The sequence below is a fragment of the Panicum hallii genome, chromosome 3 (genome assembly GCF_002211085.1).
Source record: "Panicum hallii strain FIL2 chromosome 3, PHallii_v3.1, whole genome shotgun sequence".
In the NCBI taxonomy this organism is placed as follows: domain Eukaryota; kingdom Viridiplantae; phylum Streptophyta; class Magnoliopsida; order Poales; family Poaceae; genus Panicum; species Panicum hallii.
The window spans coordinates 62,192,571-62,217,290 of NC_038044.1; the positions used below are offsets into that span (position 1 = coordinate 62,192,571).

Here is a 24,720-nt window from a genome sequence, read left to right on the forward strand (position 1 = left end):
TAAAGTGAAGTGTAATTTTTACATTGAGAAACTACTAAATAAAGTACTTGAAACAATATCATAAATGGAAAATGATTGGAGACGGGTGATTGAATTTTACCAACCATTTCCATCCGGTCACGCCGTAAGCCCGTAACCCATGAAAAAGTCCATACTGCCCTCCTATGCTTCCAGGGTAAATACAGTATGGTGTAGTGTACGCTTGTACATGTACATCAGCCATACGTACAGTACACTGTCATGTCACGTGCTTCCATGTCCGAGCAAAACGTTGCGAAATACGTCAGGAAATTAGAAAAAGGAAAAAAGCGAGAAGAAGAAGAGAAGAGAGACGAGCTCACGGGCCCTAAACCCTAACCCGCGGACTAATTGGCGGCGGCGGCGGCGATGGCGGGCGGCGGCGGAGAAGGGGTTTCGCCGTCGGCGGCGCTCAAGGACCAGGGGAACGAGCAGTTCAAGTCGGGGAACTACCTCAAGGCCGCCGCGCTCTACACGCAGGCCATCAAGCTCGACCCCGACAACGCCACCCTCTACAGGTTCCGCTCCCCACCCACTTCCCTTCATCCTCCACCGCTTCCTCATCCTTGCCTGTCGCGCGGGTGCGCAAGCTATACATGCGGCCGATCTCGGTCCTGCGTTTTGGGGGGAAGTGGCGGGGTGCTGTGTCACATACTCTCATGGTGTGTGTGGTGTGGCGTGTCCGATTCGCGTGGGGGCGACGAACAGATTTCGCCCTGCGGCGTGACTGATCGGGTCTCGTTCCTGGGTTTGGATCGAGGGTTGCATACTTGAGCAGTGAGAGTGTAGGACCGTGTCGGCCATTCAGGATTATGAGATTGCGTGTTTGTGGTTGATCTGTGGCGATTCAGGGGATGATTTTTAGGCTTGTTTCAGGCTGTTGTAAATGCAAATTAAGCTGCTCAACTTACTTGGCTACGCCCTTTCCTTTGAATGATGTTAGAATGTATCGGAAGTTAGGTTCTGGGAGTAAGATTCTGAATTTAGTCATATTCTTGTGACATAACATCATGAATCTGATGCTGTGGTGTTACTTGCTGAGGGCATCCTGCGAGCGCCTGCAATACTGCAACGGAAACATCTGATCATGAAACCGCAGGACCGAATGAGCCAGTTTCTGGGATGCCCTTTTGACTTCTGTCGTTCCTATACGGATAAGTTCCATTCGTCGCACGTGATTGCTAAGTAGCTGATTCGAGAAGCTTTACTTTTGGGTGTAGACAAAATTAGCATTCCTAACAGGAAAGAAAAACAGATCATGTTCAAAATGAATTTGTCCTTTCTTTTTGTATGCTGACATATATCTGTACATCCATAAAATTAAAGATGCGATAAAAACTGCCAACTCTTTCCTTGTTTATGATATTATAAATGTAACGCCAACTGACCTGAAACTTTTCTGAATAAGCATGGAAAGAGCCCTTCCTACTGTTATCTCTACATCCAAAACCTGTTACAGCATCCATTTTTTGAAATGGAGATGTATGTGAGTTAAGGAATCCATATACAGGGGTAGGCAATTAGCACCTTGGGTAAGAGGCAGAACCATACGCTTCCTGATAATGGTATGTGCAGGGACCGTAGGAAGTGCTTAGACAAGACAGCCATATGTTTTATTTCAGGAGGTGCCAAAAAAGTTGCGAATTTGAATTTCTTTCTTGTAGCTGACTACAGCTAGCAACAAATTTTTTGAAAAAGTATCTATGCCGTACTTCTTTTTTGTGCTGTACAAGCTCTTCAAGAGTTCTAATTTATGTTTTTCATTTTAATTCCTTTCAGCAACCGAGCTGCCGCCTTTCTGCAGCTGGTTAAGCTTAGTAAAGCACTTGCTGATGCTGAGACAACAGTCAAGCTGAAGCCAGAGTGGGAAAAGGTACATTGATGTCAGAGTGCCCTCTAATTTACATTTTCTTTACTTGACTGTCTGATTTAGTCTGTCCTCTTTTGTAATATAGGGTTATTTCAGGAAAGGTTGTGTCTTGGAGGCCATGGAGCGCTATGAAGAGGTGAGACTAAAAGGAAACCCCTTGTTAGTTTCACTCGATAAGGGGAGACGATGCAATCTCTTTTTTTTCTTTACTAAGTCTTCCATGCCCTAGCAAATCCAGAAATAAAGTTTGAATAGTTCGCGTATTGATTGCATTTATTAGTTGTAAAGTTCAGCAAATGGAGCTCAGATGGTTCAGTGATGTTTCTTGTAACGAAAACAATAATTGGATGAACTGAAGTACTCAAATAATAAAGAAAATTTAAAATTGCCTCGGTTAGATTTACTCGTTTACATTGTACAAAAAAAACTTGTTCTTGTATCTGACCAATACATTCACTTCTGTCCATGCCTAATTTGGCCTTTTGTTTTGACTGAACTGCTGCCTTCCTTCTTTGCTGCTATTTTCCTCTTCCCAAATGTAGTTCTGGAATTTCTGGCTATATTGCTTGAAAATGATTCTTTGTGCTCTCTTTAGTTACAGCATGAGTTTTGTATCATCTGCAATATTTATGGCAACCAGTTCTTTGATGCTTTTTCCATGAAATGGATATTTAGCTGATTTTTAGTTTATCTTTTCCATGGTGTAGGCAATATCTGCTTTTCAGACAGCTTTGCAGCACAATCCACAAAACACAGAAGTCTCAAGAAAAATCAAGAGGCTTTCTCAGTTGGCAAGGGAAAAGAAGCGAGCTCTTGATGTAGAGAGCATGCGTTCCAATGTTGATATTGGGAAGAACTTAGATGCTCTGAAAACAGAGTTGGTGAGTTTTATTGTTAATGACTTGTGAGTGTAAGATTCCCCCCAAATGTTCTTTGCTCAATGCTACTGCATGTAAATTGCCTTGAGAAGAAGTCAACAAGATATTGCCAGCAAGCTGTTCCATGGTGTTCCAAATTTTCATATGTTACTGGTTTTTCTTTCGTCATGTCAATATAGATAAACCTTAATCTGTTTTTTTTCTGCAACTGTGTATTGAGATGCAACTTGTACTATATTCATGAACTCGTTTATGTTACCTGTTGCTGAAATGACAGAAAAAAGAGAGACTGTTTTAGACAAGGCATCTTTCATCATTTATGTGTTCATATCCGTATATTTTATTTTCAGGCTGCAAAGTATGGAGATGTAGAAACAGGGCAGAGTATCTTTTCGTTTGTTGTTAATGTGATAGAATCAGCAATAAAGGCTTGGCATGACACAGGAAAAGTTGATCCAAGGGTCAATTTTCTTCTCGATGATCAGAAGACAGATACTCAAAAATATGCCCCAGTGGTTAACATTGACAAGGTACTATGCTGCTACAGAATACTTCGTCTTGCAACTTGACATAAACTTTTGCGTTTTACAAGCACATGTATGATCTTGATATTTGCTTAGGTTCTGTTGGATTATATTTTTCGTATTTCTTGAATTTTCTGCTAATAGTTCCACTCCAAATTTATAACCACATCTGTAACAAACCGTTATGCTTGTTTTTTCCTTAGGCCTTTGAGTCACCCCAAACTCACAGCGAATGCTTCACATTTTTGCGGCAATATGCGGAGGATTCTTCTGCGAAGGCTGCTTGTATGGTGGCAGCGAAGAGCATCATCTCCTACCCACAGGTCCAGTTCACCCTCTACTGCTCTTTTACATGTTGGTAGTTTTCATAATTAACTGCTGCTAGCTTGGCACTGGCAGTTGTTTTTTTCCTTGACAAGTTGGTAATTAGCATTTTCAGTATTGATACTCTACATTGTATTGTGTCTTCTGTGTTCCAGTGTGTAAGCGGAAGACTAACATGATCTATTTATATATTCATATGCAGGTCTGGAAAGGGCAAGGATCCAGGAAATGGAAGCTTGACCAGAGTGATGGGTTCTTTGTACAATTTGAATCACCAGCGCTAAGGAAGATATGGTTTGTGCCCAGCACAAAAGAAAAGGGTCGAACGTTGTGCAGGTAACTCTCTCTTTCTGAGATAAGATTAATGCATCTACATTTTTCGTTACCCAACAGTTTGGAGGTAGTAGTCAATTTATAGTTAGTTTGAACTCCCAAATAGGCGTCTATTGTCGTATCAGCATTGCCTAAATGTTAACGAGTAAAATGTTGCTGAGGGCTGAGTTTAGGCTAACCACAATTAGTAATAGCTGTCTACGCCCTGCTGCATATGTTGAGTTTGTTGCAATGTTCATACGACCCCATCCACGAGAACATGAAAACAGTAGTTCGTTTGTTGATGGTAGCTTAGCACGGGTGAATCGTGCCTGTAACCGCAACTGGAAAACAGAGACGACACACACCTGCCGCCACCTTTGCTGAGATGTGTACCAGCTGTTTGCGCTATCCATTACCCTGTGACACGCCCCACTTTGTGTGACCCTTAGATGCCACCCGTCGCACCGCCGTGTACTTTACAGTTTATACACGCGGCCTCCACTCATGCGTTCCGGTTTGCTTTTCCTGCTTTCCTAACCTGTTGGATAGGCAGTGTAGTATAGTCATCAAATCCCCTCCCTCCCCGCCTCTTTATGGTAGTCACAAGGTTAGGACAGTGGGGTGTACTGACGATGTACGGTGCCTGCCTCCCTTTATTTCGCGTGCAGGAGCCCTGAGACCTTGGACATCGGCATCCATGAGGTCCTCCCCCGGATATTCAAGGAAGCAGCAGCAGCAGCAGCTTGATGGAGAGGCAAATGGACAAGGCTGCACGTATGATCGATCGGTACCCGGATCGGTTTTCAGCTGGAGTATTGGGGTGTTTCTGGGATGGTAAGGAGCGGGGGGGCCAAACTCTGTGACCAGTGGAATCGATCTTCAGGGGTTGTGTGTGTGTGCCGACTGCCGAGGGACTCGGAAATTTTGCTGCTCTGTGGCTCTCGCTGTTGTATTTCCGGTCGTGCAATTTCATAATTTTTTCTAAAATTTCCATTCATTGAATCGGGCCATTTTAGATGACGTGTTGTGTGCTGTACATCAGAGAGAGAGAGAGAGAGAGAGAGAGAGAGAGAGAGAGAGAGAGAGAGAGAGAGAGAGAGAGAGAGAGAGAGAGAGAGAGAGAGAGAGAGAGAGAGAGAGAGAGAGAGAGAGAGAGAGAGAGAGAGAGAGAGAGAGAGAGAGAGAGAGAGAGAGAGAGAGAGAGAGAGAGAGAGAGAGAGAGAGAGAGAGAGAGAGAGAGAGAGAGAGAGAGAGAGAGAGAGAGAGAGAGAGAGAGAGAGAGAGAGAGAGAGAGAGAGAGAGAGAGAGAGAGAGAGAGAGAGAGAGAGAGAGAGAGAGAGAGAGAGAGAGAGAGAGAGAGAGAGAGAGAGAGAGAGAGAGAGAGAGAGAGAGAGAGAGAGAGAGAGAGAGAGAGAGAGAGAGAGAGAGAGAGAGAGAGAGAGAGAGAGAGAGAGAGAGAGAGAGAGAGAGATTGGTTGCTGCTTTGCTGGTGGTGGATGGATGCCCTGGTGAAGTGGCAAGCCGATGCATCTGCATCAGGCGGACGACGAGGAGTTGATGGAAAGCGGGAGGAACAGCTACATACCTAGGCGGATTGGGGTCGTGAACAGTGTCGAGTCCGTGATGCAGGCAGGTATCGCGGTCACTTCCGCGTACGGCGCCATAGCTTGCTCATCGGTCGGTCGGTGCAGTGACCCTCGGTCCACGACCACTCTACGATCCTAGGCGGCTAGGCCCGTGATGCACACGCATCCTAGGATCTGGAGATTCTAGAAGAAGCAGGCAGAGGCGGAGGCAGGGCCGGCCTCACGTCTCCATCGGTTCGGCTGCTCCGCCCGTCACCGCACGGCGCAGCGCCGGTGCGCGGTTGTCGCCGTCGTCTCTTTCCGGCGAGGCCGGCGCCGGCAGCGGGGGAGCACGTGAGCGGCCGGCCACCTATCCATGCCTTGCCATGCCAGTAGACAGTAGCAGATGGTGTGGATTGCATTAATGGCGCGTGGCTGGCGGTATTTACAGCGGCATCTGCTGCGGGTGCGATCGATCGATGCGGCTGCCTGCCCCGGCGGCGAGGGGCGCGGCCGGGGAGCTTTCGCCGCAGTAATGGCGGAGACGGCTCGCTTGTGCCGTTGCCACTGCATCTGCAGGAGCAGCAGCAGGCTCTCTTGCTTGCCCCTCCTTCCTCTCCTTGTAAGCGGGCGCAGGCTGACAAGCGCACGGCTAGCACCGATGCCGGCCGGCGGCGACGTTGACGAGCTAGCTTACCATTGTCGTCGTGGCGATTTAATCATCGTCACCGTCACAAAACCGTCAGGGAGGAGGGGGGGGGGGGGGGTGGTGGAGTATTGATGGAGGCCACGACAGTAAACTGACACGTCACTGCACGCTGGACGCTTGCTCTCTGCCGCTCTCAGCTCGCCGGTCCTCGTTCACACTCCACCTCCGACCTCTCGCTGCGCGCGTCGCCGCCGCCGCCGGGAGCACGCATCGGCCGACGACGGCCAGCGTCGCTTGAACGCCGGCGGCCGCCTCCATCTCACGTTCTTCCGCTAGCTGTTGGAAAATCTCATTTTGCCTTTTCCACGCTAGCTAGCTGTTCCTTGCACTGCATGCGTAGTGCACGCGCTTGTTTGCACGGATCGAGTGGCCTTGCTGGCAGCGGTTTCGCAAACCCACGCCAACCGGCGGCCGGCGTGCACCGCCCACCGCCCGCCGAGTACGGGCCGGCACGGCAGCAGCATGATATGATGCACGCACGAGACCCGGATTAGCGTCGCCGCATGCGTTTGACCTTCCGTTCCACGGCACGGCCGACGGCATGCAGCCCAAACCAAAAAAAAGAAAAAGAAATATCACACAGAAAATTAACGGTCACTCCCTCCACCAAACTAAGAGGCTCTTTGGTAGAAGATGCAGTTCATTTCGCTACGATCAGGTTTTGACCAACAATTACTTTATTAATTTTTTTCGTTTGTGTAATATAAAACTATAGCATCAAAACAACTCCAGCGAATTCTCTAAATAAACTTTCATCTTAAATTTGGAGGGTGGAATAAAAAAATCACACTCCAGCAGAATCTCTGCTAAAGCTCCTATTTTGGAGAGGCCTCCAGATCTTTTTCTCCACCATCTGTTCCTGGAAACCCCCTATCCACTGAAAAATAGGTCCTACCTTTAATCTAGGGGTGAGATTTAGAGGCCCATGCTGAGTTGAGGTTAAAAAACTAGCCTAAAAAGGTAGAGGAAGCCCTTACTCAAGAAGTAGAGGGTCTCTGATTCGAGGGTTGTTGCTGGAGATGCTTAAAAAAGAATTTTTTTCCGAATGCAAGTCTAATGGCATCAATTTGTATTATAAAATTATATGTTGTAAGAGCATCTTTTACCAAAGGTTTATTCTAATGAAACGAAATAAACCTTGCACAATAAAAACCGTGAGCGTATTCTAGCTCACAAAGAGTGTTGATCTGCTGGAGAGTTGGACACGACCCAACGTGTCAGAGTCCATTTGGCTCCAAGCTCACACAGAAGCGGCCCTTGAATTGAACTGAATTCCCACGTGTCCCTAATATCGCCCACATATAACAAAGACGCATGCTACTAATAACTTATTAAGTTTGCTTCCTCTAGAGAAAGAAAAGAAAAGAAAAGAAAATTTAGAAGTTGCTAACACATGATGATTGCTGTGTTCTCCTCCTCAGCAGCAGCGTGGCTGCTGGCCACCGTTTGTTGTGGGACCCAAAAGCGCCACCGTCCAGGGACATTTGGTGGTACGGTAAATCCCTGCCGGTCGTCACCAATTATCCCCTTTGTCGAACAAAGCCGGGGCAAAAGGCAAGTGCAAGAAAGAGCCACGATGCATGATGCATTCAGCTTTCAGCCAGTCAGTCAAAGGCTTGAGAAGCTACGGAATCGGCTGCCATGGACCTCGACGGGACCTTCTTCTCTTCAATCACCGTCTCCTTTTTTTTACTCGGCTTCCGTGAACACGCGCGGGCAAAGGGGACGGGTAAAAAAGATGAAGTAGGAAGGGTAGATGAATCGAAGGCCGTATTTGCGAATGCATCCCTGTGTGCTTGAGGCTTTGCTCGGAGGGGCCTTTCTGTTGCTGGTGTGACAGCACAGCCATATCGTTATCCGGCGCACAGATGGAGTGTATGGATTGTTCTAACGCCTTTTCTTATAGAAGAAAAATGCTGATCTGGCTATGGCGAAATACACGTATGTTTATTACAGCAAGGGTGCAGATGCAAGGTGCAGGAACAGTTAAACCTATTGCGAGCTGCGAAGAAGCTTGGATTGGATCCAACGAACAAGCAGAACAGAACGCAAGACGAAGAGCAGCAAGCATGCATGGCATGGGGGTCGCTTTCTCAGGATGAATGCATCGATGCATCTTTTGGTATCATGAGACGCATCCAGTTTTGTTTTATTATTAATAATGGGCGTCTGCGCATTGGATTCCGCTGCGGCTCCATGTGTAGCTGAGGCCACCGCGCCGCCGGTCCCTGTCGGATTTCGGTTCGTATCATGCACGTACACGCCATGCAATGCATTCACCCCACTGTCGATATCATACGTACCACCTCGTTTTGCCTTTTTTTACATTCAGTAGATCATATTAACCCTTTAATTTTAACTTAATTTACGCCGCCGCCCGTGTAAAAGATCAATATGCAATAGTAGATAGCCAAGAAATGTTCAGAGTGTAAAAGATCGAAAGACAGAAATAATTCAGTATTTCAGTCATGGATAGAGGCAATTCCCATATCAATTTCGTTCTTACCTTTTTATTTATTTAATCGCAAAAACAGTAAAGAAAAAAGGTGGTATATTATTAGCTCCATTTTTACCGAAAGATTTGCCTTTTTTACATATAGTAAATCATGTCGGATTTTATCTGATAAATTATCTATCAGCAACGATAGACAACCTAATATCTTATCCGGTCCCTGTCGGATTTTATCAGTATTTTTTATTGATAGATAATTTATTCAGACCAACAAACAGAGATAATTTCAGTCTATTATTAGAGAAAAAATGTGGTATGTTATTAGCTCTTCTGCATGCAGTTAGCTTCACAAAAAAAATATATTCAAATATAACAGCTAGAGCGCATGGGGTAATAAGCTAGTGCTTCGCTAACTTTGTGCATCACAATTCGGTGCGTGCGAAAGCCTCTTTTTCTGAACCTGCGCTTTCGTATGAAGATGACGCATCAAGCGCTGGAGGTTAGCATGTTCCTGGTTAAACACCGGGTCATTTTCCAGGACGATCTCCTTTCAGCAGGGCAATTTCCCAGGGAGACAGCGACTTAACCACGCACCCCTTCCTGTAAGCCAGTACAGGTCAGTTGCCAAGAAAATAACCGGTCGAGAAACTACAAATATTCAGTTTTCAAAAGGAAGAAAGGGATACAGTGCGTGCAGCTTGATTTGCATTTGCCATTTGCCACTGATCTGATCCTCTCTATCTTGTGCTCTTTCTACCTATTTTTTAGTGGAAAGTCATGTCACAAGGTGCCAAAGAAAGGCTACATCCAGTGAGTGGCCCTTTGTGTGTGTGTGTGTGTGTGTGTGCATGCTTTTTTTTTTTGTTCCAGATGACTGTACACAGTAGTGTAGACCACTATAATATAGTGCAATTGTGATTTGGTGGATGTCATGTGATAAAATAATTGAACTTGTGGTTTTGGTGATTGCACGGGAAAATCAGATAGGGCTTTCCTATAGCATGAGCCCTGTCCTATGCACCCTAGCTACTAGCTAGTATAAAAAAATAGAGGTTAGTATTTTGGCTTATCATGCATTTAAATAATATATACATGTTAATTTTATATGTAAACTCAATGCTAGTGGAACTGGATGAATGGGGTGTGTGCTGCCTTTTGGTTGGAGATTTCAAACTACAGAGATACATAGCGTGCCAGCGTACTGCTGTCACTAATTAGCAGGGAACCTTTGGCTAAAGCTCCGTTTTTAAAGTAGGCTTTGTATTAGTTTCTACAAAAAAGATTAACTAGTGTATAGTCCCTCTTGTCACAAATCTACGTTTATTAAGACATCGATATGGTCTCTGATATGTCGCCTCAACAAACAAAGCCTATAAACATGTATTAGCCTGAAGAGAGGGGGTTATTATATTTATTGAAAGTCTTTTTTTTTCCTGATGAATTTGGTAACAGAAGTTTTGTGTCGCCCAGCTGTATGGTATTTTTAGATATTTAAGGTTAAAACTATAGATGTTTAACCAACAGTGATCCTAACTGGACTTATGTTTGCTACTAGTGTCACAATCACACTAGCTGGTAAGAAAAATACTGTCAGGCTGCTAATGAACTTTCTATACTTCAAACAAGTAGTGATAGGTCGGCTAACTTTTCACCTTGCCATCTCTAGCATCTAAAACTAGAGCCTGCTGCTCTGAAGTTCATACTCATATGATTAGCAATACAATCATGCTTCTTTGTAGAGAGCACATTATCTCGTTAGTATATTCACACACCAATGACCTTCTTTTTGTTCTCACATCAAGCAGATGCAAATCCAAAGAAAAAAGAAAAAAGGACCAATTTGACCACACCATGTGGGCCCCACATAACCCCTCTCTCCCTCCTCCCTTCTCTCTCTCCTCACTCATCAGTCTTCTTCAGTCAGCCATCACGGCGTCGCCTCTCCCTCCCTCCCTCTCTAGCCTCTCTCTCTCTCTCTCTCTCTCTCTCTCCTCGGGAGGCTTCTCCCTCCTCTCCTTCGCGAATCGCCCCCATTGCCTTTGGGCTATATAGGGCGGGATTGGATTGGAAAGGGAGCTCCCGGCGAGTTTGAACCCATCCAAAACCCCCATCTTTCTCTCATCTCCCCCACGCGCTTCCCGCCGCCGCCGACGCCGCCGTATAGGATCAAATGCGGCGAGATCTGGTCGCGTGACACCGTCGCCCGCCGGAGCCTGCTCCCTCTGAGTTTAGGAACAGGGAGCGCCTGGTTCAAGATCTCTCCGGTGGTTAAGGTGAGTTCTTGCTTGTGGACTGGAGCTCGTGGTTCAGGTTTCAGAGCTTGGCTATGACTTTCCTTTTCTTTTGAATTTTTTTTGCTCCTCGATCAGTTGGAATAGTTTGATATCTTCCTGTGCTCCGTGCAATGTTGCCCAAGTGGTTCCAGTGTGTTGTTGGAGTTGGTGATTGTACTCCTGGACCCCCCAAAAAAGATTGGATTTTGGTTGCTTGGATTCGGGGATTACATTTCACTCTCCCTGAACATTTTTGATGCGTTATTGGAGCTTGCATTTCGGATTCAGTCAGTCGATTGTTAGAATCTTTCGATTTAAGTTGGTATGAGACGGGGCCGATTTTCTCCCCTTCCCTTCAATCATGATGCGCTCCTGAGGCCGACATTTCGGCTCACAGCTCATTCTTTTTCTACCCCTTTTGTTTTCAGAAACAGTTTTTGGGGTTGTCGGCAAGTTTTGTCACCGAGCGCTTTCGCGTCCGTAATTTCAGGCAACTTGTCCTTTCTTGCATTTTCTTTCATGTGGCCTCACGTTTTCGAATCCACTCCTTTTGCATTTTATTTTCCCTCAGAATAGTTTTAACTGAAATTGTACTGGAATCAAGGTTTAATGAAAGGTGTTGCTTATGTCCTCTAGAGTATATCTTGAGCTAGGCATGTGCTGACATTGGACTTATGGGGAGTACTTGAATGCACTTGTTAGTTCTCCTCCACCAATTCTCAACAAACTGTTTATTCTTCTCTAGGACTGTAGGACATAAGCTTACTTTGAGTGAGCTGCAGACTACCGAAGGATGGATCAGTATGAGGTATTGGAGCAGATTGGAAAAGGAGCATTTGGTTCTGCACTGTTGGTGAGGCACAGGGTGGAGAAGAAGAAGTGAGCCTGACTTGCTCTTCTTTTTTTTTTTCATATATGGGCCAAGCTGTTTTTTGTTCAGTAATTTTACCGTGCAAAGTCTATCTTGTAGGTATGTGCTCAAGAAGATACGACTTGCGCGACAAACGGACCGAACTCGCAGGTCTGCCCATCAGGAGGTTAGATTCTTCTACTTAATCCGTGCTATCTTTTGATCATTTGGTTCATAGGCAGGATTTCAAGGAATGGGATGCCTTTTTTTCACCACTTGACTTTTGATGTCATTATCCTTGGTACAGAATAATTATTTGTCTCCAATTGTTTGTTGCTGGATAAATTACTGTGTTCATGCCTTCATCATGATGATGTCATGTTTATTTTGGCAAGTCATGAACTGATCTGATATGAGTTGTGTGGAAATGTTCTTGCAGATGCAGCTTATTGCAACAGTCAGGAATCCATTTATCGTGGAGTACAAAGATTCATGGGTGGAAAAGGTAGGCAGAGGGTCAAAACAAAGTTATTAAATGGTAGCATATTGCTTGGTTTGGTGAAAATCTTTTGTTGTTATGCATCTCATTCATTTTTTCTTCATTTCAGGGTTGCTACGTTTGCATTGTTATAGGTTACTGTGAGGGAGGAGACATGTACGTATTTCTTGGAGGTTAAATATCTTTTCAAATAGTTTGTTCACAGAGCTAACACAATCCTTATTGGTCCAGGGCTGATGCTATCAAAAGAGCCAATGGTAACCATTTTTCTGAGGAGGTGCAATTCTTGACCTTGCTTTTATTGTCGACATTTTGTGGTTTTTCTGTTGCAACCAGAAAATTGACCCTCAACTGCCTGTTCATTTTCCAGAAAATCTGCAAGTGGCTTGTGCAGCTTCTCATGGCTCTTGATTATTTGCACGCAAATCACATTCTTCATCGTGATGTGAAGGTCAGTAGCAGTGCTTGATTCGCATTATGTAATGATACTTTTTTTTTGATATTTTTCTTAGGGGGTGTGATTAACACAAACTGAGACTTCTCAATTTGTTTCAGTGCTCCAATATATTTATTGCCAGAGATCAAAGTATACGCCTTGGTAAGTGACTTGATCTTATGAAAAGTACAATACTTTATGTATGAGTTTAGCAATCCTGGTGATGATTCACTTCTAAATCTATATAAATGCAGGCGACTTTGGGCTTGCAAAAATATTGACTTCTGATGACCTTGCCTCGTCTGTAAGTTTACTTGAAACTTTTTTAGTTTTCTTGCATGTATTTGATGATGTTGCTTATTACTGTGTTGCTCCTACAAAGGTGGTAGGAACACCAAGTTATATGTGTCCAGAACTTCTTGCTGATATACCATATGGTACCAAATCCGATATATGGTCCCTAGGTGTGTATCACTTCAGTGTCACAAATCATGAATCTACATCTAGATAGCAGACTTGCGATTTAATACTCAAATTGCTTTTTGGCAGGATGTTGCATATATGAAATGACTGCTCTCAGGCCTGCATTTAAAGCTTTTGTAAGTCCTTGGCTCATTTTTTTTTCTGAGAGATATCTATGTAATTAGTTTATATGTTGGTGCAATTTGATGGTTACGCTAAAAGCTTCATACTTTTTATTAATTAACACTCCATATGCATATGAGGCTGGATGATTATCTGCCCTGTTTCGGATGTGTATGTCATTTACACTGGTAAATTAGGAGTTCTTATAAACATATTGCTAGACACCCGCTGCATCGCTTATATGCTGAAACCTTGTCAATTTAAATATTTGTGAGTACAAATAATTGGATTACTATTTCTGTCCTGATAATCATGCAACTCTGAAATTTATGATCTCATTCATCCTTGGCAGGACATGCAAGCTCTGATTAACAAGATCACAAAGTCGATAGTTTCACCATTGCCCACAAGATATTCTGGTGCCTTGTAAGTTTGTCATTGAATTATATTCTCTTTTATTTATGTGTCCATTGTCTTACCTGAAGGGAGCATGTTTCTGAAAAATTTTACTTCATGCAGTAGGGGACTTATCAAGAGCATGCTACGGAAAAGTCCAGAGTACAGACCAAGTGTAATTCCTTAGTGCCTTCTTTTTTCTTTTTACGGATGAAATATCTATGCTGATGTAACTGTGTTTACCCTAATAGAAAGATTTTGTGTAACTTGCCTATACAGGCTGCAGAACTGCTAAAGCATCCTCATCTTCAGCCTTATGTGCTTCAAGTCCAGTTGAAGTCTAGTCCTTCTCGCAACATGTCTCCAATCTACCAATCTCTGACAGATAAAGTTAAGAAGAAGACATTTCCTAGCGATATAACTGATTCTGTGCGAAGAAGGGTGGCAAGAAGAAACTCGTTGGGAAATGAGAGGACTGTAACATTCTGCAAACCATCTCCTGAGCGGAATTCTGTTAGCTCTACTCGGAGCATCAAAGAATATACAACTACACAAAGTGTCAAGGAGTTCTCCATCGACAGCAGTCAAGTTGATGACGAGGTTACCAGTAAAGCCATTATAACAAAGACATCAGGCATTCTAAGGACTCCCAAGAGTACTCCAGCCAAGACATTGACAACTAGGAATCGGCTGGACCCTCCAAAAACATCTTATACCAGAACAAACCACAGCGAGGTATTTTCACAAATAAAGCTTGTTCTATGTTCTTTGTGCCTTTCTTAATACTGACAAACATGTGCTCTCTATTTGTTTAAAATCTGCATTGATTCTCGGTTACAAGATGCACATGTTCATACTGCATTGATCTCAATCTTAATAAGCTTATCTTTCAGTTGAACTTTGGTGGTCCTCATAGTTAGATATGTATCACAGGTTCATCAATCATCATTGTGCATTTGTTTTACCTAGTATAAATTATGCTAATGCTTGGCTTCATCATGGGTTTGCATTTTCATGACGCTGCTACCTGTTTTATGCTTATGTATGTTGAAACGAGTGTATATCTGATACTCATTGAACTTATGTCCCCCCTGTACAGCTGTCCTCAAGAACACCTCGAAGTAAAAGCGCCCGTACAGCTCGAAGGGCATCCCTCCCGCTGCCAACATATGGAACGCCTAGCAACCGCACCATCCGCATCCTCGACCGGCTAGACTCCCCTGATGTGTCCGTCAATGCACCTCGGATCGACAGAATTGCAGAATTCCCTCTGGCTTCATCTGAGGACCCCTTGGCCCCCATCAACAAGCTCTCTCCAGCTCCTGGCCATGGCTTGTGCTCCACGCCTCCCTCCATCAACCGGTCGATCACCAAGGACAAGTACACGGTCCAGGTGCTGCACACCGGTGACGGGGACAATGGGAGCGACTCGTCGGGGCGCAACGCTACTGCTGCGTCAAGCAGAGGGTCCAACGACTCGAGGCTGCAGCGGTTCGACACCTCCTCATACCAGCAGCGTGCGGAGGCCCTGGAGGGGCTGCTGGAGTTCAGCGCTCAGCTGCTGCAGCAGGAGCGGTACGAGGAGCTGAACATCCTGCTGAAGCCGTTCGGCCCTGAGAAGGCGTCCCCTAGGGAGACTGCCATCTGGCTCACTAAGAGCTTCAAGGAGACGGCGTCATAGCCTCTTCCTTGGTCCGGTATGGACATATAGTTGCCAGTTTTGTAATGCACAATGTAGCTCAGGTAGTTTAAGCTATGTTAGGATCCAAGCTTAGCTGCTGGAAGGCAACACCAGCTCAGTGTTGCCCTAACTCAAGTCTCCATCCTCTAGCCGGTTTCCAGCTTGCATTGTAGGTAAGCTCAGCAATCAGTAGTAGTTGCAGAACCGCATGCTGAACCCAGGATCTGGCAAAGATCTTGAACCTTGTAACCAAATCATGTGTAACTCAGCAATAATGTAGTACTAAATTGAAGGGCTGGAGATCCAGTTGGCAGTAGGTTGGTTGGGTCTCCATCTTGAACAGAGGCTGAAGAATCCTATGCTGGGATCCCCTGATCCCAGCTTCCTCTGACTAATCTAATTCCAACTGTAAGAGAGGTCTATGTATCACTCTGAATTTCTGACCAATGTGCTTTGCATACATGGATGACTACATCACATTTTCACATGCCATGTACCTAGCCTTCTGTATGTATCCTTGGCGTGCAGCTGGACTCAGTTTCTTTTTTTTTATTTAAAAAAAGCCTTGTCGTGTGATCTCTCGCAGTCGGCCACAGCTAGCCACTACCATACCAGACGGCAGCGGCCATGTGACCGGGCGCAGGGGACACACGTTGGGGTTGTACACGCCGGCCGAATCTCTCCATGTGCCCCGTCTCTCGTACGCGAGACATGGTGGCTCATCCCCCGTGCCAGACGGGAGAAAACAAGGGGTCTCGGGAGGCTGGGAGCACGGGGCATGTCTTGGCTCCTTGCAGGCGTCGCAGAGGCAACGCCATGTAGAGAACAGTGCCCTCCCTGTCCTCTGCATCGCGTCGAGTGTTTCGAAGTGTCGATCCTAGTGATAATTAGTGGTTTTTCTCGAGGGCCTAGGAGTAAAAAAATTACTGACAACTATCATAAGGTCTTTTTTACTTACCAAGTACATTGAAAACATCCTAGGATTTTCCATTTGATTAGGCTCTCTATGCTTCTATACATGCTTAGGAGCGGTGTCAGGTAGCAACTGTCCATCTACAGATCATCCCTCCTTGCAAAGGAATTGCAAGGGGAAAGCAGCTACATTATTTCTCTCCTGTCTCTGATGCTTACTGAAGAATGGTGTTTGCTATGATCATGACTATATGCATAGAAATGGAGGACAACAAAAGGCCCATAACCTTCTAACTTCACAGTATATGTACCAGTCAAATCCCACCATCGATCATACTATGGAGTCAGCGCTGTTGGACTCGTTCTCGCCCTCGTGCCCTGCCACCACCGGCGGCCTTGGCTTCTGGTCCTCGGCGACGTGCCTAGGAGACGACACGGCGGAGGACGACGATGAGGATGGCGACGGCGAGCCTACCTTGCGCGGGCTCGATGGCATGTGCAGCCTCCGCAGCTCGCTCATGGGACTTCTCGGGCTCAGGAGCAGCGGTGGTGGCTGCATCTGCGGCGGAGGGGGCTCGGCGGCCTGAGGGTGCTGGTGCTCCGCTTGCTGCTCGGCTGCCACTTTGTTCACCAGGTTCTGTATCGTCGGCAGGAGCTTTGTCGACACAGAGATGATCCCAGGAACCTGCACAGGATTACATCAGTTCAACTTGTCATGAGCTTAATTCAGGATGGACAGAGCTGAGGCAGCTGAAGGACTATATAACATTCTTGTTTCATTAAGAAAGAAGCAGCAACGGTGGTAAAAGTTTTTCAGGCATGTCAGTGTCGATGTTATCGCAAGGCGGTTACTACAGAGTCTAGTCTTCCAGGTGTGTTTGATTTCCTACGATCAAAAGAGGACCAGCCTCCCAACAGGTCACAAAATCTAACATTTGCTGGTTAGAAAAGGAGCATCTGGCAAGGCATGAGGGAGTGACCAGACGCAAACAGTTGACTTCAGTAGTATTGTTTTTCGTTTGGAAGTAGTTTAAGAGGGAGACAAGGTTTCGGGTCTTTTAACATGTAATGACACCATTCAGTGCTGCCATTATGACGGAAGAGATGAACTGGGAGGTCCTTGGGCTCCGGTGCAAATTATTTCAGAATTTAACTACTGCAATAACAATAAACTGCAATGGTTAATCTCAACGTTATATTAAGTGTTCAGATCATACCACCCCATTTTGGAATTCTCTGTTGACATCTAGCTGCACCGCCAAAGCTTTAACTATCAAGTAACCCACAAATAGCAAGAAAAGATAAATAGGATTCCTGCAGACAATAAGAACAGCAGTGTCATGTGGTTGTTCATGTTTTCTCGAACATGCAGGAGAGCTGCATATCTTTGTATCAAGAGATCATGTAGTTGTTCAGAATGTAAAGAACCACAGAGCATAGTGCTAACAAGTACCTCAGTAGCGTCATGATCTCATTGAAACCAAGAACAGCCATGGCAACAATTGCCCAAGGAGGAGGCAGTCTACTATTTCCGCGCCTGTGAGCTTGCTGGAGTGAAAGACAAAAGCCATAGTTAAATATAAAAATATAGAAGTAGAGAATGTTTTCACTGCAAGGGAAAATTACACATCATGATAACTTGTACAATAAAATCAAAGCTCTGTTATATGCACCTGTGTGGATACTGCTTGTGTAATGGTGAACTCAGTTTCTGCTTTAAACTGCTTCCACAGTGACTTGCACTGAGCAGGAGTAATCATTGTCTGCTTTGGGGGAATCTGTTTCCAAAGTTCATAAAGTGATGTTACGTACACAGATACACTTTCACTGTTTGCTGATGGAAGATCAGACCAACACAAAATTACCTCTTCCCAAGTAGTAGAAGCAAGTGGATCAGCAGAAGTGGCACTTGCAATCTTTGCTACAACAGAGCCTTCCAGAAGTGTTGAAGTGAGGATGCTTTCGATGCTATCCGGTTCGTCATCCCAACGAATGCCCACCATTACAGACAGTAATTTGAGAGCCTGCAAAGTAAGCGTAAGTACTTACAAGTAGAAAACAAAATATAAGAGCTGACGATTTATTTTCATGTTGGAAGTGTATGGTTTTCGTACCGCAGATCGAGCATCCTTTGCTATTGCACGGACATCTTCCTTTCCTGTCCAGACCCTTGGAATTGAATCCTTGTCATGGCTAAACACCGTTGTGAACCTGGCAACAACAGGAAACAGTGTCAAGTTTGCTTCCTCCTCAGACAGAAAGTTTTAGAAACCGATCGATATGAAGAACAGAGAATTTTGTTAACCTCTCCTTCATATGGATCATTACTTTGCTGGCTTCATCTTTAGCTTTACTTTCCACAACACTCCGGGCATAATCCCTTAATTTTGATACCATTTCTTCTGCTGGTGCATATTCCATTTCAAACCCACACAGAGTTTTCAGAAACTCTGGTAGGATGGATTCTGTCTCGCGTTTGTAAACGTTTCGTATTGATGCCCAGGTTGTTTGGTCCGCTGCATCGAAAAGAGACTCCACAGGTTCAGCAAGTGCTTTTCTTAATTTTTCCTGCAAGTACAAATAACTGTAATTACTACCATTACAGTAACCAAATAATTTTAGATATGGAAATAAGTCCAGAAGAAAATATGTATTGATAAGCTAGTAAATTAAACTCTCGCTCAGCTTGCCATACTTAACCTTAGCTTGGGCTGTCAATTCTGATAGCTTGCTTTCACGAACTGAAAGTGCATGATCTTCAATATCACGCCGAACTTTCTCTAGTATTTTAGTGCAGTCCCAGTTTGCCTGCTTGATTACAGCATCTAGAATACAAGTGCTTGTCAGTTTGATGCATCAATTTCATACAAGGTGGGTTGTAGTACCAATTGAAAGGATTGGTAAGCCAAAAGAAACAGGAGAAGAATATGATGCACAATCGAATATAGAAAATTTCTTATTTTTTTAGGACATTGGGCTTCTTTGGTTAAAGTTTCAATGGCTGTTACATCCTTCATTTGTCATATAGACACAATGATTTTGGAATAAATTACCATTTCGAGTGTTTTTATAAAGGGTAAACTTTACTATCAATTGAACATAAATTACCACGAGTGTATGAAGTTTACCTGCACAGCCTTGTTCAAATTCTTTGAGAGAGCATTCTTTGTTGTCTCGAACCGAGGCTGCAAAACTTTTTCCACTCTCCAAAGATGAAATAAGACCAGTTTTAAATTTTTCTAGAGCCTTCGTGCGCAGATGAGTCAACATTTTCTGGAATGCAGGTTGGACAAGCTGCAACGAATTTTGGATTAAATTAGAGCGAGTAAATGGCACTAAGAAATAAATGACACAAACTACCAATGGTACTTATGCGTAAGAAAGATTTTCAGCATGCACTCTCTAATACTAGATGTACTTCTGAAAGGATCACAGGAGCTGCATAACAGGACATTTACTAATATTTGTTTTTTAAGAAAAGCAGAAGATATACTATTCTTGAGTGAGAAGAAAAAAAATATTAAATGTACAGGAAGGCCTTACATTCACTATTCTGGACTCCAAATGTTGTCGTTTTCCTTTCCTAACGGCTTCATCAAAATAGACAGCTTCTTTGTCATACCTAAAAATTATGATTCACACACCTTTCAGTTTTATTCATGAACAGAAGTTTCCTGTCATAGCTAAATATTGGATTCTGTAGGGCGGCACCAAAAACAGTAAGGAAAAATCCCTCACATGCCACTGGCTTCAATGCCAGCACTTCAGTTGAGCAAATAAACATGTCAGTATTTCGCGGATTTAAGAGAACAGATAGACAAAGTAGTACTAATATGGTACCCAGTGCATGCATTCTCTTTTTGTTAAATATATTTGAGCAGGAGAATTGAAAGTTTACAAAATTGAATTAAGTGCATGTGTAGCAGTCTATTGGCAGATGTAAAGAAAAATATAACAGGCGATTGCGTGATAGCTTGTAAAGTTGCAAGAAATGGGAATCATGTTGAACAAACCATCAGGTTGGGCTTACTCTTGCAAGTGAACGTCCACAATATAGCCAAGTTTTTTACCAAAACCAGGTACTGGACCAGATTGGACAGCATTCTCCAAATCTAGCCATTCCTAAAAAGATAAAAACGTTCATCGAAAAAAAAAGATAAAAACACATAGTGAAACCCAAAACCTTGTACAAAAGTCGCATGATCTTTAAGTGGCAAGATCTTACTGTGTCAGAGGTTATGCAGCCAAACTTCTCGTTTGCAATTTCATCACACCGAACTGTAGCAACCATTACCTTGCGTGGTAAAGAAAATGGAAGTAAATCATCAATAACAAGTTTGGGTATTTTATTTAAATAAAATTTTAATATTATTCAGGCAGAAATGTTCAGGTTTTTATTTGTAGCTAACTACTTTAACTGGTCAAATTGAGAAATTTCATGTGAATTATTGATCTTGTATCGCACTCATGATAATTATTGATATTATAATTAACGCCTTTTTCCTGAAATAATTAAACAATTATGAGAAGAATTGCATCAACAATGTTGGCATTATATAGGCGGGGATACACTGCCAGCGCTGTTCCATCTGTTTGCCAGAAAATTCTATGATTGATGCAAAAATATTTTCAGAGGACCCCTTCAAACTGAATCGGGTATAGTAATCTATCATGGGTCTTAGTGCATAGCAGGAAAGAGAGGTACCTTGTGAGCAGGAAGATCAAGATCCTTGTTCTCTAGGATAACTTTCCAAATCTGTTGTGAACTAAACAAAAAACCTGAAGCAGGAACTACTCCTCTTCTATCACCTGCAAGACCTCCTGGTGCAATTGAATTTGAAAATCTCTGCCTAAGTTGTTGAACCTGGTCAAGGTAAAAGTAAGGTTCTTGAAAGTAATTTATTAGAAACATGCTTCTGTCCTTTCCATAAATAAAAATCTCTAAGTACGAGTTTCAACTTATCTTTAACATACCTGCTCTCTAAACTGTTCCTCTTTTTCTTCGAAACTGGACAGTGCAGTAACTTCCACCTTCATATTGACAAATGGGTGTTCTAGTAAAATCATAATTTTCTTTTTCAAGATTGTACAGCAGAAATATATAACTTACATTGAAAAATTCACCAATAGGGGTGTCTTTGTGTGCCTCTGGCTTCGGAACCGAGTTCCATATCTGATCAAATCTGTGACAATATTAGAACAGAGGAACCCAACTAACTAGTAAACAAAAATGAAAGGAAAAGAAAGGATGCCAGCACCTTTTGAATATCCTCCCTTAGAACTGGCTCTAGATGTTCAAGTGGAGTCTACATGAAAACAATGATGTGTCTGAGATTCTCTGAAGTGAATGGAACAAAGATTATACTTCTGAATAAGTTTTTGATTCTTTTTGGATAGATTCATTCAAGAACACAAGATAACAAAGGAGAGGCAAACCCTGGTTTTATCACGTATAACAAATAGTAGTGTTGTCTTCCGCGGACTGAACAAACGCATCATGACCTACAAACTCAGATGTCCAAATGTTACAAATACATCAGGTAATCATGATTGTGCGTATAAGGGGATCCCTGAAAGAACAAAGATGTTAAACCTTGGTACCTGAAATACTGTCTTTAGAAGTGGTTTATTGGCGGCTTGCTCGCGGCCAATATCATGGCACCACCTGTGGACATACACATAGCGATAACAGAAAGTCAGTAGTAAGTGTGAGAACTAAAGCTTCAACGAATATGTCCATAAGGGGAAGTCAAGACAGATGTCGTTAGGGCAACTCACATGTTAATTAGAACTATATCCGAAATTGCAAGAGCAAATAACGCACTTTGCTTTTCAAATGCAGTGTCATCCTAGATGAGACAAAAGGAGACATATGAGAAAATAAAGTTTAGCAAATAACCTCCTAAAAGGAAACATGGATAAAAGCCTCTTCCGCACGCCATTCTCGACTTGAACTCAGTGCTCATGTAAGGGCACACTTTTAAAACAGTAGTAAAGAGCATCATTCTCTTTACATTTCTTACTTCAATACAAAAAGTTCACATGGCAATGCCATGTCATGATACATCACGACAGGAGGAAAGAAAGTATTAATGCTGACTGAGCCTGAATCTTGTAATATGGAATCTTTCCACAGTTTCCCTCAAATAAAAAAGAAAGCTTTGCAATTAGGACCAGCTGATGACTGTTATGTACATTAGAAGAAAAAAAGACAAAGCGAAACATGTTATGTTAGTATCAAAGTACAGAACATTTCTTAAACTTGCCTGGTTTAGACTAATTCCAAGATTTCTAGGCTGGACACTAAAAAGATCAAAGAACAAAAAACATATTTAACGTTAATTGCTATGCAAAACCAACTTAACTACCAACAGCATTCTACTGTTGCACACTACTACTTGAATGTTCTGCTAAATGATACTGAACATGGTAATTGACCTATGCAGTCTTACCTCTCCTCGCTCTCTTCCATCAGTACCCTCCAGATCCAACACAACAGTACAAGGATCAACACCAACACAGCGTGCTATCCAGATGCCTTTAGTAGTCTGGCTCCTAATAACAAAAATAGAACAGCAATAGTTTTTCTATTCGACATAAATTAAAAATAGCAGATACAATTTAGAGACGTGTTTTCATGATAAGGGAAGGGGATGATAATGGGTATGCAAAATGCCTACCAAAGGAAGAGCACTAGTTATGACATTATTCATTCATGAATAAATAACATAAATATATGATGTGCAAATCTACAATCATGTGAGGGAGAAGGCAACAGTTTATACCTTCCCCTGAATGCATCCATCTCCCTAAAATTGGTTCCAAATAGTTGGTTCAACAAGGTACTCTTTCCTGCTCAAAATAAATAAAAATATCCTTATTATTAAACATATATACATTACTTGCTCTAAAAGGTACTAAACGCATATAGGATCCTTTTTGCGCAAAGGAGTAGAGAGCCCAGACATCTGCTAAAGTTAAGGCTCTCAACCTCAGCCAAAGAACTGTATTGAAAACAACACTTACAGTTCGATATCAAAAAAGACAAATAAAGCTTTAATTGCATGCTGTCTAAGTTGAAACACAACAGCTCAGAGCGTGGAGTCAGATATTCGGGGAAAACATTGCCCTATGTTTGCTTGAGATAAATAACATATTCATGACAGCGAATTCGCAGCTTCAACCAGCAGCGGCATGCCCAGGCACCGTACTTTGATGTTCAAGCATGTATCCAATTAACTTTTCAAGTCACCCACGGTTAGGAAACTAACAATGGCTCTATCCTAAGTCACCCACGTCGATGACCCAGAATAAGAGAAGACTCTTAAAGTTCCACTTCCAAAGTTCCACTATAGCTTACGGAAGTAGCAATACAGCACACTACACTATGCATTAGAAGTACTGGTACAAGAAAAGTTACTAGAACAAAGCGATCGGCCATGTCCACAAATGCGTGCAGGTTTAAGCTAGGTTTCAAATGGACGAAACATTTGCTAGTTTACCTACGTGGCTACGTACTTGAGGATGCATTAACTCATTCTCCATTACCGGATTAGTCTAGGTATAGCACTTGGGAGAAACTAATGGCTTGTAAAAGCAGCGTACAGACCAAGGCAGAGTTCTCAATTGCACGGTTTGACCAGAGATCAACTCAATCGCCCGTTGGACGTTGGTTAGGAACAACAGACAACGGAGCACCAATGATTCACACGATGACACGACACCATCGCGCGCAAGTGATGACTAACCGCGCCAAGCCCACTCGTCCCCGCATGATCACCAACATTTCGTCGAACAGGTGGCCAGCGCGCGCGCACGGGCCATCCGGCGATCGAGCTCCGGATCGGCGGACCAACCAACCAACCAACCGAGCCGATCGACCGATCGCCGAGCGCGGATGGGAATGGAGGCGGTGCGTACCGCTGCTCTGTGGCCCCATGATGGAGACGACGGCGTACGAGAGCCCGCAGCCGGCGACGCCCGCGGCCGCCATGAACCGCTCCGCCCCCTCGGCCTCGAACCCGCCCTCGCCGTCGATCAGCTGCACCGCCACCCCGCCCAGCGCGTCGCTCTCCTCCATCTCCTCCGATCCCGTCATGGGGGGTCGCGCGCGCGCGCCTAGGGGCTCGTGTGGGAAATGGAATGGATGCGGATGGGACGCGACGCTCGATCGCGCCGCGCTTCACTTGTCCGGCCGCTCGGCTTTCGCGGAGCACCATGCGCGCCGCGGAAGAGGCCCCCTAATTTGACGCATATGCCCCCGGCCCCTAACCGCCGAACAGCTTCTTTCAATTCTTTTTCCGCTTTTGCCCCCGGATAAGAACCTCCTATTGCCTCGTAAAAAGAAAAAAACTACTATTGTTTTCGGTTATATATACAAATATTACACGTCTTCTATGGGTTACGTACTAAAGAATCCGTTTTCAAGATAGG

General features: G+C 43.8%; 3 protein-coding genes across 4 annotated transcripts; 2 read left to right on the forward strand and 1 right to left on the reverse strand.

The window, feature by feature from the left end:
* Positions 1-272: 272 nt before the first annotated feature.
* On the forward strand, positions 273-4,931 carry LOC112888167 (stress-induced-phosphoprotein 1). The gene is made up of 8 exons (XM_025954529.1): positions 273-536; positions 1,798-1,891; positions 1,974-2,024; positions 2,596-2,769; positions 3,117-3,296; positions 3,494-3,613; positions 3,817-3,950; positions 4,598-4,931. The coding sequence occupies exons 1-8, from the start codon at positions 388-390 to the stop codon at positions 4,674-4,676; spliced, it is 981 nt and encodes a 326-aa protein (XP_025810314.1). The 5' UTR covers positions 273-387; the 3' UTR covers positions 4,677-4,931.
* A 5,661-nt stretch (positions 4,932-10,592) lies between these two features.
* Positions 10,593-15,822, forward strand: LOC112883937 (serine/threonine-protein kinase Nek2). Of its 2 annotated transcripts, XM_025949209.1 has the most exons (16): positions 10,593-10,928; positions 11,565-11,625; positions 11,711-11,807; positions 11,899-11,965; positions 12,218-12,283; positions 12,387-12,433; positions 12,509-12,554; positions 12,648-12,728; positions 12,833-12,875; positions 12,968-13,017; positions 13,096-13,177; positions 13,263-13,312; positions 13,651-13,724; positions 13,818-13,869; positions 13,974-14,429; positions 14,794-15,822. In XM_025949209.1, the coding sequence occupies exons 3-16, from the start codon at positions 11,722-11,724 to the stop codon at positions 15,373-15,375; spliced, it is 1,782 nt and encodes a 593-aa protein (XP_025804994.1). In that variant the 5' UTR covers positions 10,593-10,928; positions 11,565-11,625; positions 11,711-11,721; the 3' UTR covers positions 15,376-15,822. The 2 variants fall into 2 exon arrangements, with proteins under 2 accessions (XP_025804994.1, XP_025804993.1); XM_025949208.1 differs by lacking the exon at positions 11,565-11,625 and having other exon boundaries at positions 11,674-11,807.
* A 585-nt stretch (positions 15,823-16,407) lies between these two features.
* On the reverse strand, positions 16,408-24,414 carry LOC112887075 (protein ROOT HAIR DEFECTIVE 3 homolog 1-like). The gene is made up of 22 exons (XM_025953156.1): positions 24,208-24,414; positions 23,073-23,139; positions 22,740-22,842; positions 22,066-22,136; positions 21,889-21,952; positions 21,724-21,789; positions 21,546-21,593; positions 21,398-21,460; positions 21,262-21,318; positions 20,993-21,151; positions 20,513-20,581; positions 20,318-20,409; positions 19,831-19,909; positions 19,416-19,581; positions 18,988-19,112; positions 18,593-18,855; positions 18,402-18,498; positions 18,153-18,311; positions 17,961-18,065; positions 17,741-17,835; positions 17,505-17,601; positions 16,408-16,972 (listed from the first exon to the last, which is right to left on the reverse strand). The coding sequence occupies exons 1-22, from the start codon at positions 24,383-24,385 to the stop codon at positions 16,619-16,621; spliced, it is 2,577 nt and encodes an 858-aa protein (XP_025808941.1). The 5' UTR covers positions 24,386-24,414; the 3' UTR covers positions 16,408-16,618.
* Between the last annotated feature and the right edge of the window lie 306 nt (positions 24,415-24,720).